This window comes from Schistocerca piceifrons, chromosome 2 (genome assembly GCF_021461385.2).
Source record: "Schistocerca piceifrons isolate TAMUIC-IGC-003096 chromosome 2, iqSchPice1.1, whole genome shotgun sequence".
Lineage (NCBI taxonomy): Eukaryota > Metazoa > Arthropoda > Insecta > Orthoptera > Acrididae > Schistocerca > Schistocerca piceifrons.
In genome coordinates, this window is record NC_060139.1 from 701,101,934 (window position 1) to 701,118,202 (window position 16,269).

General features: G+C 46.0%; 1 protein-coding gene across 1 annotated transcript in view; it reads right to left on the reverse strand.

Annotated features, from left to right (window-relative positions):
• LOC124775761 (sodium/hydrogen exchanger 9B2-like) overlaps positions 1-16,269 on the reverse strand; it is a 203,337-nt gene that overhangs the window by 58,813 nt on the left and 128,255 nt on the right. The window contains exons 5-6 of the mRNA XM_047250591.1: positions 12,868-13,042; positions 10,920-11,102 (exon numbers count right to left, since the gene is read on the reverse strand). Coding sequence (XP_047106547.1) covers positions 10,920-11,102; positions 12,868-13,042 — 358 coding nt within the window. The remainder of the gene's footprint in view (positions 1-10,919; positions 11,103-12,867; positions 13,043-16,269) is intronic.

Below are 16,269 nucleotides of genomic sequence, written 5' to 3' on the forward strand. Positions count from 1 at the left end.
AAATGAGAAAATAAATGCTTTATTAACAACGTTGTAAGTGACCTACCGGGAAAGTTTGTCCAAGTGTGAATAAGAAAGTTTTTACAAGGTGATTCCCGCAAAGAAGAAAACCGCCACCTGCCACTTATAATAACTTGTTAGCTTTTTCCCCAGTACTTTACATAAGCAACAAAAAATTTAACATAAACGTGAGTAGCCGTCTGAAAATGAACCCGTCTGCTCGAAAACAACAACGGCGCTATTTGTTTATGCAAATAACATTATTAACAGTGGTTGGTCGCTGTTTTCTTTTCTGCGGGAACCAGCTTGTATTTTGTACACAGCCAAGGTCTTAAAAATTTCAGTTTTCGATTAAATAGCAGGAAGAAAGTCTTTAGTCGAAGTGTCATCAATACTGGAGCGCTATGTGTTATTTGTGAAAATACAGTTATGGAAGTACAACATTAGGTTTTAAGTCAGTAGAACTGTAGTCAAACCACTTCTCATAGTGTAATCAAAAGTATCCAGACACCTGGCTGAAAATGATGTACAAGTTCGTGGCGCCCTCCATCGGTAATGCTGGAATTCAGTACCGTGCTGGCCCACCCTTAGCCCTGATGACAGCTTCCACTCTCCCAGGCATACGTTCAATCAGGTGCTGGAAGGTTTCTTGGGGAATGGCAGCCCATTCTTCACGGAGTGCTGCACTGAGGAGACGTATCAATGTCGGTCGGTGCTCTATAGGATTCAGGTCACGACTCTGTGCAGGCCAGTCCATTAGAGGAATGTTATTGTCTTGTAACCACTTCGTCACAGGCCGTGAATTATGAACAGGTGCTCGATCGTGTTGAAAGGTGCAATCGCCATCCTCGAATTGCTCTTCAACAGTGGGAAGCAAGAAGGTGCTTAAAACATCAATATAGGCCTGTGCTGTGATAGTGCAATGTGATATGGAGTACATGGTAGCGCAATGCACCTAATATGAAACATCTATGTTTCGAGGGGGTCCAAATACTTTTGATCGTATAATGAAACTCTTAAATTTTGGAATTCCAGAGGGACGAACAGTTTGCCTAAAGACCATGCCGCATCTACTAGCACGTGTTTGAGACTTTTAGCAGCTGGCTCGTGTCTATGAACATGGAACAGAGTACCGTCAACACAATAGCACTGGAAACGCATTTTGTGAAAAAACAGCACATTTTTCATTTACACTCTTACATTCTCGCCACGGTTACTCAGGCCATAATAATGGATTTTGTGCTTCTTGATCTTTACCATTTCCTTTGATTTTGTTTCGTGACACTATACTACTAAAGCATGACATCATTTACTTGCCCTTTATTGGAAACACGCGGTGATGCTACAGTAAATAATTACAGGGGTGGTTAAGTAAAACGTGTCGTACTGTCAATGCTTTCAAGTCAGTTCTTCTTCTACTATCAATCCCAATTTTTTGCCGATTTACAGTACGCCAATAGAACCGTCCCCATTCCCAGGTGCAGTAATATTGTGGTCGACTGTTTTCTTCCACCGAAGGAACCAAAAAGATTTAGAAGTTTCACAACAGTGTGACAAAGAAAGGTCTACACTGCCCATAAGTGTATGAATGTTTTTAAACGAAATTTTTTTCAATAGAGAAAAAGTCGCATCTATTGAACGAGGAAGTAATTTTAGGTGTTATTTGTCACTCAGAAAATGAGAGAAAGTAAGAGTTTGCTATCTGCTGCCTTCTGAGTAATGTTAATGTGTTTGTATGAATATACATTCTGAAACCAATAGATGTCTTTTTAAATTTTTGGACGACATCTTTTCTATTCTTTCATTTCTCAGCAGAATGGAAGGTTTATCAAAGACTTATCAAGAACATCATCTATTAATTTTGTGTTGATCGTTAAACACTATTGTCTTTGCTAGTGTCATAATTCTGTTACTATATTTGGCTTCTTTTAAGATGAGTGACCCATTATAATCTCAGTCACCGTTCAGGTACAAAACTGCAAAACAGACAGCTCTCACAACACGGACGATTTTGACTTACATGTAAACAGGCGAAACTCAGTACAGGAATAAAATGCTAGCGGTACGCCACGAGTAATCGATAGAAACACGAAAATCACTCGTGTAAAAGGGGCATTAGAGATGAAGTGCTGGCCCGGGTTGGTGATGGAAATTGGCTCTCCCCTTTGGAATGAACCAGCCCATCATTCGCCTTGAGCAAGTTACGAGAATCGCGGAGAATCTACATCTGGAATGAATCTTTACTCTGCAGCAGAGCTTGTGATGATTTGATATTTCCTGTCCTATCGAAACTGTGCCGAACCGGTACTCGAACTTATGATCTTTGCCTTTCGCAGGAAAGCTCCCTTTGAATGAGCTATCCTAGCAAGACTCAGGATCTGCCCTCACAGCTTTCCTGCCGCAAGATCATCATCTTTCTTCCATAAGATCTAGTCCCGGATGGTATGCAGGAGAACCTCTGCAAAGTTTGGAAGGTAGGAGGAGACGTACTGGTGGAAGTAAAGCTGTGAGAGCTCAGTCGGTAGAAGACTTGCCCGCGAAAGGCAAAGTTCCCAGTTTCGAGTCTCGATCCGGCACACAGATTTCATCAGCCATAAAGTTTCAAACCTAAATCTACACTGCATTAAGAAATGGAGAGGAGCAGCTAAGGTTACCTCACAGTACCACTTTGGAATTACCAACAATAAACAGACGACGAGGAACATAGGCAGCAACGAGCAGCAGAAAACTGCCACGGGGTTGCTGAGCGCGATCGCTAGCAGGAGCAATCATCGACAGGAAGCAGCGAGCACCGCATAAGATGTTCAAAGTTACGTGGTATTCATCCAAACAAATGGAATGACTACTGTGCAGCACTGAAGCACACCTACATTAAGACTCGTCATTTTTCTTATGAGACAGAGAGGTGAGTGGTATACTGATATCTATCTGCTCTTCTAATGAATGACTGGTTCATCGGCCAACCAAGCGAGCATTTTAGTCAGTTTCCCACTTTCATCTAGGAAAATGACTAACTAGTATCCACTCAGTTCGAATACGAAACCAGCGTCTTAATCTTTCATTTACTTTTGAAATTAGGAAAGTGGTACTACATCGCGTACATAAAAATTTTAAATTAAATTTGAATAAAATCATTTTGAGTGTTAGGCGGCGTCTTTTTTTAGCAGTAAAGCAACTATAAAGCTACATTTCAACCATCTTTTGCAACGGTAGTCTTCAGGGCGACAGAAAGACAGATGATTGTGTTCATCTAAACATATACATTGATACTCTGCAAAGCACCTTGCATTCCCGCGTCACGTCCCTTTTTCTTTCCATTCGCGTATGGTTCGCGGAAGGAAAGATTGCTGGTAAACCTCCGTGTGGGTTCGGGTCTCTGTAATTTTATCTTTATGGTTTCTTCGCGAGGAGGACCAGTGTAGTGGTTCACTCTGCTTGAGCAGTAGACTATAACGTGATGAGGACGCCTCTGGATGTGTCTGTCACAGCAGCTAACTGAGCGTCTCCGTGACGCTTTCGCGCTACTAAATGAACCCGTTACTAAATGTGCTGCTCTTCTCTCGATATTATCGATTTCCTCTATCAAACCAGTCTGGTTCGAATGCCACACTGACAAACAATATTCAAGTACTGGTCTAACAAGTGTTTTGTAACCTCCTTCCTTTTTTGATAGACTACATTTCCTGAAGATTCTTTGAATTAATCTCAGTCTGGCACCCGCCTAACTCGCGATTAATTTTATTTGGACGTCCCATTTCAAATAGCTCCTTATGCATATTCCTATTCTTATAGAAGTAACTGCTTGCAGTGATTGGACTGCAATTGTGTGATCATACAATATGGGGTCTCTCTCCGTCAGTAGTTACATTAGTTTATGTTGAGGGTCAATTACCACTCCCTGCATCAAGTGTCGATCCTTTTCAGGTGTTACCAAGCGAGGTGGCGCAGTGGTTAGCACACTGGTTTCGCATTCGTCCGGCCATTCAGGTTTAGGTTTTCCGTGCTTTCCCTAAATCGCTCCAGGCAAATGCCGGGAAGGTTCCTCTGAACGAGTACGGCCGATTTCCTTCCCCATCCTTGATACAATCCGAGCCTGTGCTTTGTCTCTAATCACCGTCATGTCGACGGGAATTTGAACCCTATTTGACTTCCTTCCGCAGGTGTTTCTGCATATCGCTACAATTTTCTACCATCGCGACTTCTCTGTACACAAGAGAAACAGTAAAAAGCCTCCTGGAACTTCCGACGTTACCTGCTTGATTATATATAGCACCCTATAAAACTCCCCGGGGGCAAACCCGAAGTTACTTTGACATCTGAAGACTTCCCTCCGTTCAGAACAACATGCTGTCTTCTGCTTGCTACAAAGACTTCAGTCACACAGTCGGTCCAACATTCCATATGCTCGTATTTTGTTCATTAGACAGCAATAAGGAACTGTATCGAATGCCTTGGGAAGTCGAGGAACACGGTATCTACCTAGGCGCCTGTATCTACTGATTTATCATTATATATAACTTCGGTTGTCACGTGGTATCTAACAAAGTAGTATATACCACGTGACAACAAAAGTTATATGTAATGAGAAATCAGTAGATACAGGCGTCCAGGCAGATACTGTGGTCCTTGACTTTCCAAGGGCATTCGATACAGTTCCCCACTGCCAAACTTCTGCTGTCACGTGACAATTGACCAACTGACAGCACTATTCTGACCTGTCATTGGTTATTCCAGAGTAATGGTGCCCGTGGAACGGTAGTTACCTGCTTACCCCAGCTGGTGATCGGCAGGCAACAGCTAGTTGGCACCTTGCACCCAGGGTCAGCGTATTCCATCAGCGAGACATCGAAAGCCGTCGGAAGTGGTCAATTGTTGATGCTGCTGAATCCGTATATTGAGGAACTGCTGGCTGGCGAACACACTTGGCTTGCTAGACTGGGGTAGCCAGCAACCAAGCCATCGGCAGTTTGTAACCGTCCTACCTATTCATGCTGTTGGGGTGTTTGGTTATCTGAACAGCCTGCCTTATTTTCCGCTCCTGTATCCGTGCTTGCCGAGCAAGCGTACGGTCTTCTAGAGGACAACTGACTGGTCGGCCACCTACAATCCAGGTGGCGTTCAGCTGTTGCTGATTTGCTATATGGCCCCTGTCTCACCGTACATGCGAATGCTAATCGGTCACCCGGTTTCGCCAAAATAGCTTCTGTACAACCATTCCTCCTCAGGTTTCTTGACTTCACTGTCCAGTGCTGTTTCAGAATAGTGTCTTCATCTGTCACGTGACAAACGAAGTAGGTCAGTATACACTATCAGCTCAAAAGTATCCGCACACCCATATGCAATGTTGTATTGGCCACTAGATGACACGAGATGCTGACCCGCTAGTGTAAAAGGTGACGGAGAGTACTGTGATGTCAGTAGATAAGCAGTAACAGGAGAATGGGGTGGTCAGAAGGTCTCAGTGACTCCCAGCACTGATTAGTCATTGGCTGTCATTTAACTACCAAATCCATCAGAACATTTCAATCCCTCTACTGCCACCAAAATCGACTTCTGGTGATGCGATTTTGAACTGGAAACGCGAAGGAACAACCACAGCTAAATAAAGATCAGGTGGTCCGTCACGTACGATAGTCGTGCATTGCGGAGGGTGGTTGTATTAAATCGTATGTAACCAGCAGAAGGATCACTCGTGAATTCCAAAATGCTACCTGCATTCCAGCTGACCGAATGTCAGTGTGCAGAAAGTTTGAAACAATGGGGTTCAATGGTCGAGCAACTCCTCATCAGCGACACGAATCTGTAGTCGATGCAGAGCGAACTTTAAGTGGTGTGAAGAGAGACTCCACCGGACAGTGGATGACTCCAAAGTGAGGTGAATGATTGATCACGTTATAGCCTGTAACATCCGAAGGAAGAATTTGGGTTTGGTGAACGTTGCCTGTGGCGGCCGCGGTGGTCTCGCGGTTCTAGGCGCGCAGTCCGGAACCGCGCGACTGCTACGGTCGCAGGTTCGAATCCTGCCTCGGGCATGGATGTGTGTGATGTCCTTAGGTTAGTTAGGTTTAAGTAGTTCTAAGTTCTAGGGGACTGATGACCACAGATGTCAAGTCCCATAGTGCTCAGAGCCATTTGAACCATTTTTGAGCAACATTCCTCAAGCGATCTGCCCTGTCGGAAGTCACAATCTGAACCCAGCGGAACACCTTTGGGATGAGTTACGAAAGGCGTTCAATAAGGAATGCAACATTTTTATTGGGCAATTTCGGTTGAAAAAATGCGGAATTTGTTGTGGACCATCGCGGAATATTCCCGCTTCAGCATCTAAGGTGTCATGAAGTTCCGAGAGGTGGCGGTGCTATACGTAGCGTTCGAAATGGCGAGCTGTCATCGAATTTCACAGGTGCTTACAGAATGTCTACGGAGACCCAATGGCAGTGAAAAAAAGCCACGATGCGTCATTAGGCGAGGCGTCTGTCATCTTGGCAACAAGGTGGCGCAAACCTGTCCGATCTCCCACGTGCCGGCCGGCGGCACACAGCTGAACTATCCTCAAGAAATCAAAGGAACGACTTATCGTGTTCGTCGAGACAAACCTGCAAACGAACTTTACTTCCGATACATTGCAGGGCCTCACACAAATCTGCGCAACCGACTGGAACTCACAGAACTTCATTGGACTATTCTTCCTCACCCCTACAGCCGGATCTTGCACCTCCCTACTTCCGTCTGTCTGGTCCAATGAAGGATGCGCTTTGCGGGAAGCAGTACGTGGATGATAGGGAGGTTATTCATTCACGAAGTCGTTGGCTCCGACGTCGGCGAGTAAAGTAGTACCATTCGGATGTACAGGCCCTCCCAGTAAGGTGATGTGAGGCCGTCACACCAAACGAGGATTGTGTTCAAAAATAGGGTTTTGCAGCCCAGATAGTGGGGAATAATATGGGGTTCAAATGGCTCTGACCGCTATGGGACGTAACATCTGAGGTCATCAGTCCCCTAGAACTTACAACTACTTAAACCTAACTAACCTAAGGACATCACACATCCATGCCCAAGGCAGGATTCGAACTTGCGACCGTAACGGTCGCGCTGTTCCAGACTGGAGCGCCTACAACCGCTCGGCCACACCGGCCGGAGGGATAATATGGCGTATTGGAATCCTAAATAATACAGACGTACTTAAAAAGAAAAAAGAAAAAAAAAGGCATTTGTTACATTACTTATTGAACGTACCTCGTATAACGGCGACTTCGCTCCAGACCCGAGAGTCCAACACCATTACCTTCTCTAGTTTCGGCTCTTGAGGAAGAATTGGCTGCCATTTCTCCACAGACAATCAATATCGTGTCTGAGCGCCCCTAGCCGAGTTCAAGCCATTACGATGGCGAAAGGTGGGGACATACCTCATTAGCTAACAGATTTCCAGATACTTTTACCACATAGTGACAATCATAACAGCAGATTCATAGCTCTGAAGAGGACCTCTACAAATGACGGCCGAAACATCAGTTCTCGTTGTTAACAGTACGACACGCACCCTAAATATATTGCCGCTGCGTATACCTACGTTAAAGTGATTTATCTGAAACCTTTCGTAATGACACTGCTGCAACGGGCATACAGAATCCAAGAAGTAATACTATTGTCTAACGAAAAGCGCGTTGCAGAAATACGCAGATCCCTGTGTTTCATAACGTGACAGCGATCTGTGTAGCCAGAGGCAGCCGGAGCATGAAGTGTCGCAACTTCCCACTTGCTGCTGGACATACGTGGGCAGTGGCTAGATGCCCGCCAAACACGCGCGAGGGATGCGCGCATTTCATTACACTCCATTCCACTTGAAGCGACTGTGTGTCTCAGTAATACAAAACCGAAAGAAACGTCTGCAAGACGTTCCTAGACAACTATCGCATAGAGACCATGTGTGAAGGCTTTGTTAAATGAGCTCGTGTTTCTTGGGCAGATAACACTGGGAGTGACACTCCTGGAAGCCAAGCGCTATTTCGGCAAACTCACTCGGCAGTAAACCGAAGAGTTTTAGTGTTAAAGTGGTTTGAAAGGATACACGGGTAATGCGGTAACAATGCGAAAAATGCATGCTTGAACATAAATGCAGGTACTAACAAGGGAACCTCCCCATCGCACCACCCTCAGATTTAGTTATAAGTTGGCACAGTGGACAGGCCTTAAAAAACTGAGCACACATCAATCTAGAAAACAGGAAGAAGTTGTGTGGAACTATGAAACAAATACGCAAAATATACAAACTGAGTAGTCAATGCGCAAGATACGCAACATAACAGGAAATTGTGAGCTCAGGAGCGCCGTGGTCCCGTGGTTAGCGTGAGCAACTGCGGTACGAGAGGCCTCTGGTTCAAGCCTTCCCTCGAGTGAAAAGTTAAATTTTGTATTTTCAGACAATTATCAAAGTTCAGGCACTCACACATAATCAACTTCGCTCTCCAAAATTCCAGGACATTTTCAGATTTGCTTGGACATATGCAGGATTTGACGGTCTACGCAAGGAAAAATTTGAAAACGTTAAAAACATATCTATGTTGTGACAGAACACAGGGAAAACTGTGCGACTGTGAAACTGTTGCATTCATTTGTTGCAGTTTATGTGACAATCTCTTATGTTTTCATCACTTTTTTGGGAGTGATTATCACATCCACAAGAAAACCTAAATCGGGCAAGGTAGAAGAATCTTTTTACCCATTCCCCAAGTGTACAAGTTAGGTGGGTCGACAACATGTTCCTGTCATGTAACGCACATGACGTCACCAGTGTCGTATAGAATATATCAGACGTGTTTTCCCGTGGAGGAATCGGTTGACCTATGACCTTGCGATCAAATGTTTTCGGTTTCCATTGGAGAGGCACGTCCTTTCGTCTACTAATCGCACGGTTTTGCGGTGCGGTCGCAAAACACAGACACTAAACTTATTACAGTGAACAGAGACGTCAATGAACGAACGGACAGATCATAACTTTGCGAAAATAAAGAAAGAAAAATGTTTCACTCAAGGGAAGACTTGAACCAAAGACCTCCCGTACCGCAGTTGCTCACGCTATCCACGGGATCACAGCGCTTCTGAGCTCACAATCTGCTGTGATGTTGCTTATCTTGCGCATGGACTACTCAGTTTGTATATTTTGCTTATTTTTTTCATAGTTCCACACGACTTCTTCCTGTTATCTCGATTGATCTGTGTTCGTTTTTCAAGGCCTATCCACTGTGCTAACTTATAACTAAATCTGGGGGGGGGGGGGGGGGGGGGTGCGATGGGGAGGTTCCGGTTCCCTTGTAAGAAACTGCAGGTTGCCCTCTTATGTTTGACCACACCTATTCAACACGGCAGTTTTTCGTGGTGAGGCGGTCCGTTAACTGTGCCTGAATAGTTTGATGATAAATTCTGGCCTAGTACACAGTGGTGTGTGACCGAATCTGTAGCTGAGAAGTCACTGGGCTGACCACATTGCAGGAGACCCACGTTCGATTCCTGGTACTGACAGGCGGGAGGACAGGTAAGCGATACACTCAGCTTCGTGAGGCCATCTGAGGAGCTACTCAATGGGTTTATAGCGGTTCCAAGATCAAGAACCCAACAACGACCGGGAAAGCAGTGTGCTGACCATAAGACCTCCATATCGCACCCAATGACACCATTGGGTTCACGAGACTCAGAGGGCCATAGACACGGGTTCACAGGTAGATGCCGTGTTTCTTGACTTCGGCAAGGCGTTCGATACAGTTCCCCACAGTCGTTTAATGAACAAAGTAAGAGCATATGGACTATCAGACCAATTGTGTGATTGGATTGAAGAGTTCCTAAATAACAGAACGCATCATGTCGTTCTCAATGGAGAGAAGTCTTCCGAAGTAAGAGTGATTTCAGGTGTGCCGCAGGGGAGTGTCATAGGACCGTTGCTATTCACAATATACATAAATGACCTTGTGGATGACATCTGAAGTTCACTGAGGCTTTTTGCAGATGATGCTGTGGTGTATGGAGAGGTTGTAACAATGGAAAATTGTACTGAAATGCAGGAGGATCTGCAGCGAATTGACGCATGGTGCAGGGAATGGCAATTCAATATCAATGTAGACAAGTGTAATGTGCTGCGAATACATTGAAAGATAGATCCCTTATCATTAGCTACAAAATAGCAGGTCAGCAACTGCAAGCAGTTAATTCCATAAATTATCTGGGAGTACGCATTAGGAGTGATTTAAAATGGAATGAACATATAAAGTTGATCGTCGGTAAAGCAGATGCCAGACAGATTCATTGGAAGAATCCTAGGGAAATGCAATCCGAAAACAAAGGAAGTAGGTTACAGTACGCTTGTTCGCCCACTGCTTGAATACTGCCCAGCAATGTAGGATCCGTACCAGATAAGGTTGATAGAAGAGAGAGAGAAGATCCAACGGAGAGCAGCGCGCTTCGTTACAGGATCATTTAGCACTCGCGAAAACGTTACGGAGATGATAGATAAACTCCAGTGGAAAACTCTGCAGGAGAGACGCTCAGTAGCTCGGTACGGGATTTTGTTAAAGTTTCGAGAAGATACCTTCACCGAAGAGTCAAGCAGTATATTGCTCCCTCCTACGTATATCTCGCGAAGAGACCATGAGGATACAATCAGAGAGATTAGAGCCCACAGAGAGGCATACCGACAATCTTTCTTTCCACAAACAGTACGAGACTAGAATAGAAGGGAGAACCGATAGAGGTACTCAAGGTACCCTCCGCCACACACCGTCAGGTGGCTTGCGGAGTATGGATGTAGATGTAGATTGGTCAGGCCCGATTGGCCTGTGAGGCCAGAACGCGCGACCTTCACCTTTTCACCTTGACACAGTGACGTATATCCTTTGAAAGTCGACGGAAGTGAGAGAGTGGCTGCTCACCCCATCAGGAAACCCCAGATCCAGGGCATGCCGAGCAGGAAGTGCGCCATGACGGTGATGACTGCGCACTCCGCCAGCCACGGCACCAGCCCCAGCTTGAGCACGTGCACCGCCAGCCGCCGCAGGGCACCCGGGTCCAGGTCGAGGCCGGCTCGGATCAGGATGATAACCAGCGCGATGCGTCTGCAGGCACAACGCTTTCATTACCAGTGGCTTGCCAGGTGAGAAATCACAAGGTAGGTAAGTAACGAGGCTCTTCGCAGAATCGGTGAGGAAGGGAATATGTATAAAGCTGTAATTGGAGAAGGGCTAGCATTATTGGACATGTTTTGACACATGAGGGAATAACCTGCATGGTACAGGAGAGAGTTGTAGAGGACAAAATCGTAGAGGCTGACATGTTTGTAAGACACAGATCTAAACATATTGAAGGACGAGTTTCCAAATTGTTGATTCTAATTACACTACTGGCCATTAAAATTGCTACACCACGAAGATGACGTGCTACAGACGCGAAATTTAACCGACAGGAAGAAGATGCTGTGATATGCAAATGATTAGCTTTTCAGAGCATTCACACAGGGTTGGCGCCAGTGGTGAAATGAAGAAAGTTTCCAACCGATTTATCACACACAAACAGCAGTTGACTGGCGTTGCCTGGTGAACCGTTGTTGTGATGCCTCGTGTAAGGAGGAGAAATGCGTACCATCACGTTTCCGACGGTCGGATTTTAGCCTATCGCGATTGCGGTTTATCGTATCGCGATGTTGCTGCTCGCGTTGGTCGAGATCCAATGACCGTTAGCAGCATATGGAATTGGTGGGTTCAGGAGGGTAATACGGAACGCCGTGCTGGATCCCAACGGCCTCGTATCACTAGCAGTCGAGGTGACAGGCATCCTATTCGCATCGCTGTAACGGATCGTGCAGCCACGTCTCGATCCCTGAGTCAACAGATGGGTACGTTTGCAAGGCAACAACCATCTGCACGAACAGTTCGACGACGTTTGCAGGGACATGGACATCAGCTCTGAGACCATGGCTGCGGTTACCCTTGACGCTGCATCACAGACAGGAACACCTGCGATGGTGTACTCAACGACGAACCTGGGTGCACGAATGGCAAAACGTCATTTTTTCGAATGAATGCAGGTTCTGGTTACAGCATCATGGTGGTCGCATCCGTGTTTGGCGACATGGCGGTGAACGCACATTGGAAGTGTATATTCGTCATCACCATACTGGCGTATCACCCGGGGTGATGGTATGGGGTGCAATTGGTTACACGTCTCGGTCACCTCTTGTTAGCATTGACGGCATTTTGAACAGTGGACGTTACATTTCAGATGTGTTACGACCCGTGGCTCTACCCTTCATTCGATCCCTGCGAAACCCTACATTTCAGCAGGATAATGCACGACCGCGTGTTGCAGATCATGTACGGGCCTTTCTGGATACAGAAAATGTTCGACTGCTGCCCTGCCCAGCACATTCTCCAGATCTCTCAATTGAAAACGTCTAGTCAATGGTGGCCGAGCAACTGGCTCGTCACAATACGCCAGTCACTACTCTTGATGAACTGTGGTATCGTATTGAACCTGCATGGGCAGCTGTACCTACACGCCATCCAAGCTCTGTTTGACTCAATGCCCAGGCGTATCAAGGCCGTTATTACTGCCAGAGGTGGTTGTTCTGGGTACTGATTTATTAGGATCTATGCACCCAAATTGCGTGAAAATGTAATCACATGTCAGTTCTAGTATAATATATTTGTCCAATGAATACCCGTTTATCATCTGCATTTCTGCTTGGTGAAGCAATTTCAATGGCCAGTAGTGTACTAAGGCAAGAAAAGTGTATTACTTTCTCTAAATATGATCATCAACGTTGGGTCCTCGAGTCAAAAGTTCGCTCAGGAGAGTAAGTTGGAGAGTGGAGAGCTGCGTTACCTGAGCACGGAGCAGACTTCTACGTAGGGCCCGGTGATGTCGACTACACCGAGGTTCTGGAAGGCGATTCCAACGAGCAGCATGCCGAGCAGCGAGGGCAGCATCAGCAGCGTGGCCAACCAGCCGCCAACGTGCGCCGTCAGCGTCAGCAGCGCCAGCTTGAACAGCTGACCACCTGCCGACGCCCAACAAGCGGTCAACAGACAAAACATATCTCTATGCAGGAGGAGTCAGTTGCAATTCAAGTATTTCTGGCTTTCTGTATCGATTTTTTGCCTCCTTGTGTTGTTAATTTGAAATCAAATTGCCATTGGGGACAGGAACACAAGATTAATCTTAACATAGGCAGGAAACGAAGTTTGTATCTTCATGTTTGTTATGTCCTAGCCAGTAATGCCACCCGAGCCCGCTGCCAAAAGGTTGGCAGCATCAAAGTCCGGACGCCGTCCGCATAAGCAGCGCCAGCGAGACAGGAAATCGCCGCAAGTCTGCGCGCGCCACCGCTGGCTTCTGGCTTCTTAAGCGCTGGAGTCGCGAGCGCTAGGACAGTTCTGTATTCGCCGCTCAGTTGTATACTCGCCACCGAATTGGGTACTTGCTAGTCAGTTGTGTGTTCATCGCAGCAGAGTTGTTGTTTGTCGTCAGCCGACGCTGACCTAGCCGCTCCGACTCGAACTAGACAGATTTCTGTAGACACCGAGTTCACTACTGTATTTCTGTATCTTCGTAATAAAGATAAGTACCGACTTTTATTTAATCAGAGTGTTTGGGTTTTCATCTTTCTGTTCACTGTTCCAGCGGACCGGTCGGCCCGCTATTAAAAGTGTGGCGGTGACTTCGTAAGCCATTTCTACAGCCAAGTGTTTGTCGCTACGAACACCGCCACATAACTGGCGACGAGGACTTCCGAACTCGTGTGCAGGGCTGGTTCAACTTGTTTCTGGTTTTCCTAATTGTAGCGATAGAATTTTGGGGGCTGGTTTAATTTGTGTTCACTATGTCTGCCGAATTACAACAGTTGATCTTGTTACAGAGTCAGCAAATACAACGTCTGGTGGAAGCAATCGCCAAACAAGCGGCTAATCCTCCAACACCAAAGGAACAAGCACAGGCAGCACCACAGTTCCGGGCTTTTGATGAATCCAGAGAAGAATGGCAAGAATATTTCGCGCAGTTGCAGGCGCACATGACAGTCTACAAAATCACAGGTACTGAGCGGCAGCTTTATTTAATTTCCACTGCAGGCGTGGAAATCTATCGACTCCTTTGTACGTTGTTCCCGGAATCCCAGCCAGAAGCTTTAGACTATGACGTTGTTGTTAACAAGCTTGCTGAGTATTTCGAGTCGCGAGTTCATGTGGCAGCAGCCCGATTCAAGTTCTTCAGATTAAAGAAACTGCCGCATCAATCTAATAAACAGTGGTTAACAAATTTACGGGGCCTCACCCGTCAGTGCCGATTTAATTGTGTGTGTGGAGCTTCCTACAGTGATGTCATGTTACGAGACGCTATTACGCAAAACATTGCAGATTCTCGTATTCGTGCTGCTATCTTAAAGTTGCCTGACCCGTCATTAGAGACTGTGATGAACATCATTGAAGCCCAAGATACTTTTGACTATGCTGAGTGTGAGATCAGCCATGTATTTCTCAAATTGCCTGTGCTAAGCAAGTTACGTCACGCCCGCGGCCCCACCGGCAGAGACAGACTGTAAACACTAGCCGGCCGCGTCATGTTAAACACATTCGTCAGCCGCGTGTGCAAAATGATAAAGTTAAGTCTTGCCCTAAGTGTGTTCTTGCTCATCCTCGTGAACGTTGCCCGTTGAGAAACGCGGTTTGTCACTTTTGTCAAAGGAAAGGACACATCCAGACTGTTTGTCTGCGTAAACGCAAGAACAAGTCTAGTGCTGCCCAGCCCATGGATATTCATGTTCTTCAAAGCCAGCCCGCCCAGAAGGTCGCGTTTAAAGACTCTTCCACGGTTCGTGTGGGTAATAAACTTGTTCGCAATCAGCCACCCACCCAGCCCTCTGCTATGCGACCCAAGCGTAATTCAAACGCTGTAAACAGTAATGTACAGACTGCAAGTGAAGCGGGAGTTGTTGTTCCACCCGCACAACCCACGAGTTGTCGTAAGCAGCGAACACGCGCTAAACGCGCTGATTTTGTGTCTTCCGCCTCCACTGCACCGATCCAGAGACAGTGTAATAAACTATTTGTGAAGCTACGCATCCAGGATAAGACCTTCAATTTTCAATTAGACACTGGTGCGTCTGTGACTCTCATAAATAGTGCTACGTATGCGGCTATCGGCCGCCCTAAACTTTCAGCGGCAAAACATTCTTTGGCTACTTATAGTGGCGAACAAATTCCTGTGTTAGGTGTATATAGCGTGCCAGCCACATTCCGTGGCAATACAAAAACAGTTTCATTCACAGTGCTCCGCGCTACAGACAGTGTAAACATTTTCGGATTAGACTGTTTTGACTTGTTTGGCCTGTCTATCCAAGACAATGTGTTGCAAATTAATTCTGTTGTTGTTCCTCAAGACAGCATAACCGAGTTGTGTAAACGATACAGTGACATATTTAAAGACGAACTAGGTTGTGCTGCGAACTTTGCCGCTCATATTACGTTAAAAGATAATGCTCAGCCTCGATTTTGTCGTGCTCGTCCAGTGCCTCACGCCCTCCGGGCACCTGTAGAAGATGAACTTCGTCGTTGGCAAAACAACGGTGTTATTCAACCCGTTTCAGCGAGCCAGTGGGCTTCTCCCTTAGTTATTATAAAGAAACCGTCTGGCAAGTTACGTTTGTGTGCTGATTTTAAGTCGACAGTTAATCCTCAGACTGTCATTGATTCTTTTCCTTTGCCCAGACCGGACGAGCTGATGGATAAGTTAGGGGAAGCTCGTTTCTTTTCCAAAATTGATCTCCGTGAAGCATATTTGCAATTGCCCCTCGACGAGCAATCACAACAGTATTTTGTCATAAACACGTCGTTGGGGTTGTTCCGTTTTCTGCGTTTGCCTTTTGGTTGTGCGTCAGCTCCAGCTGTTTTTCAGCGTTTTTTGTCACAACTTCTGGCTAATGTGCCATCGTGTTGCAACTATTTAGACGATATTGTTGTGTCCGGTCGGACGCCTGCTGAACATTTCCGTAATTTGGAGTGTTTGTTTAAAGTGTTGTCTCAGGCAGGCCTACGTTGCAACATCGATAAATGTTCATTTTTCCTTACGGAGCTGGAGTATCTGGGACATGTTATTAATGCTCAAGGCGTTCATCCCTCCCAATCACATTTAGCAGCTATTCGTGATTTGCCCGCCCCTCGCAATCTGAATGAATTGCAAGCAGTTCTTGGCAAATTGACGTAATATATTAGGTTTATACCTAATGCATCA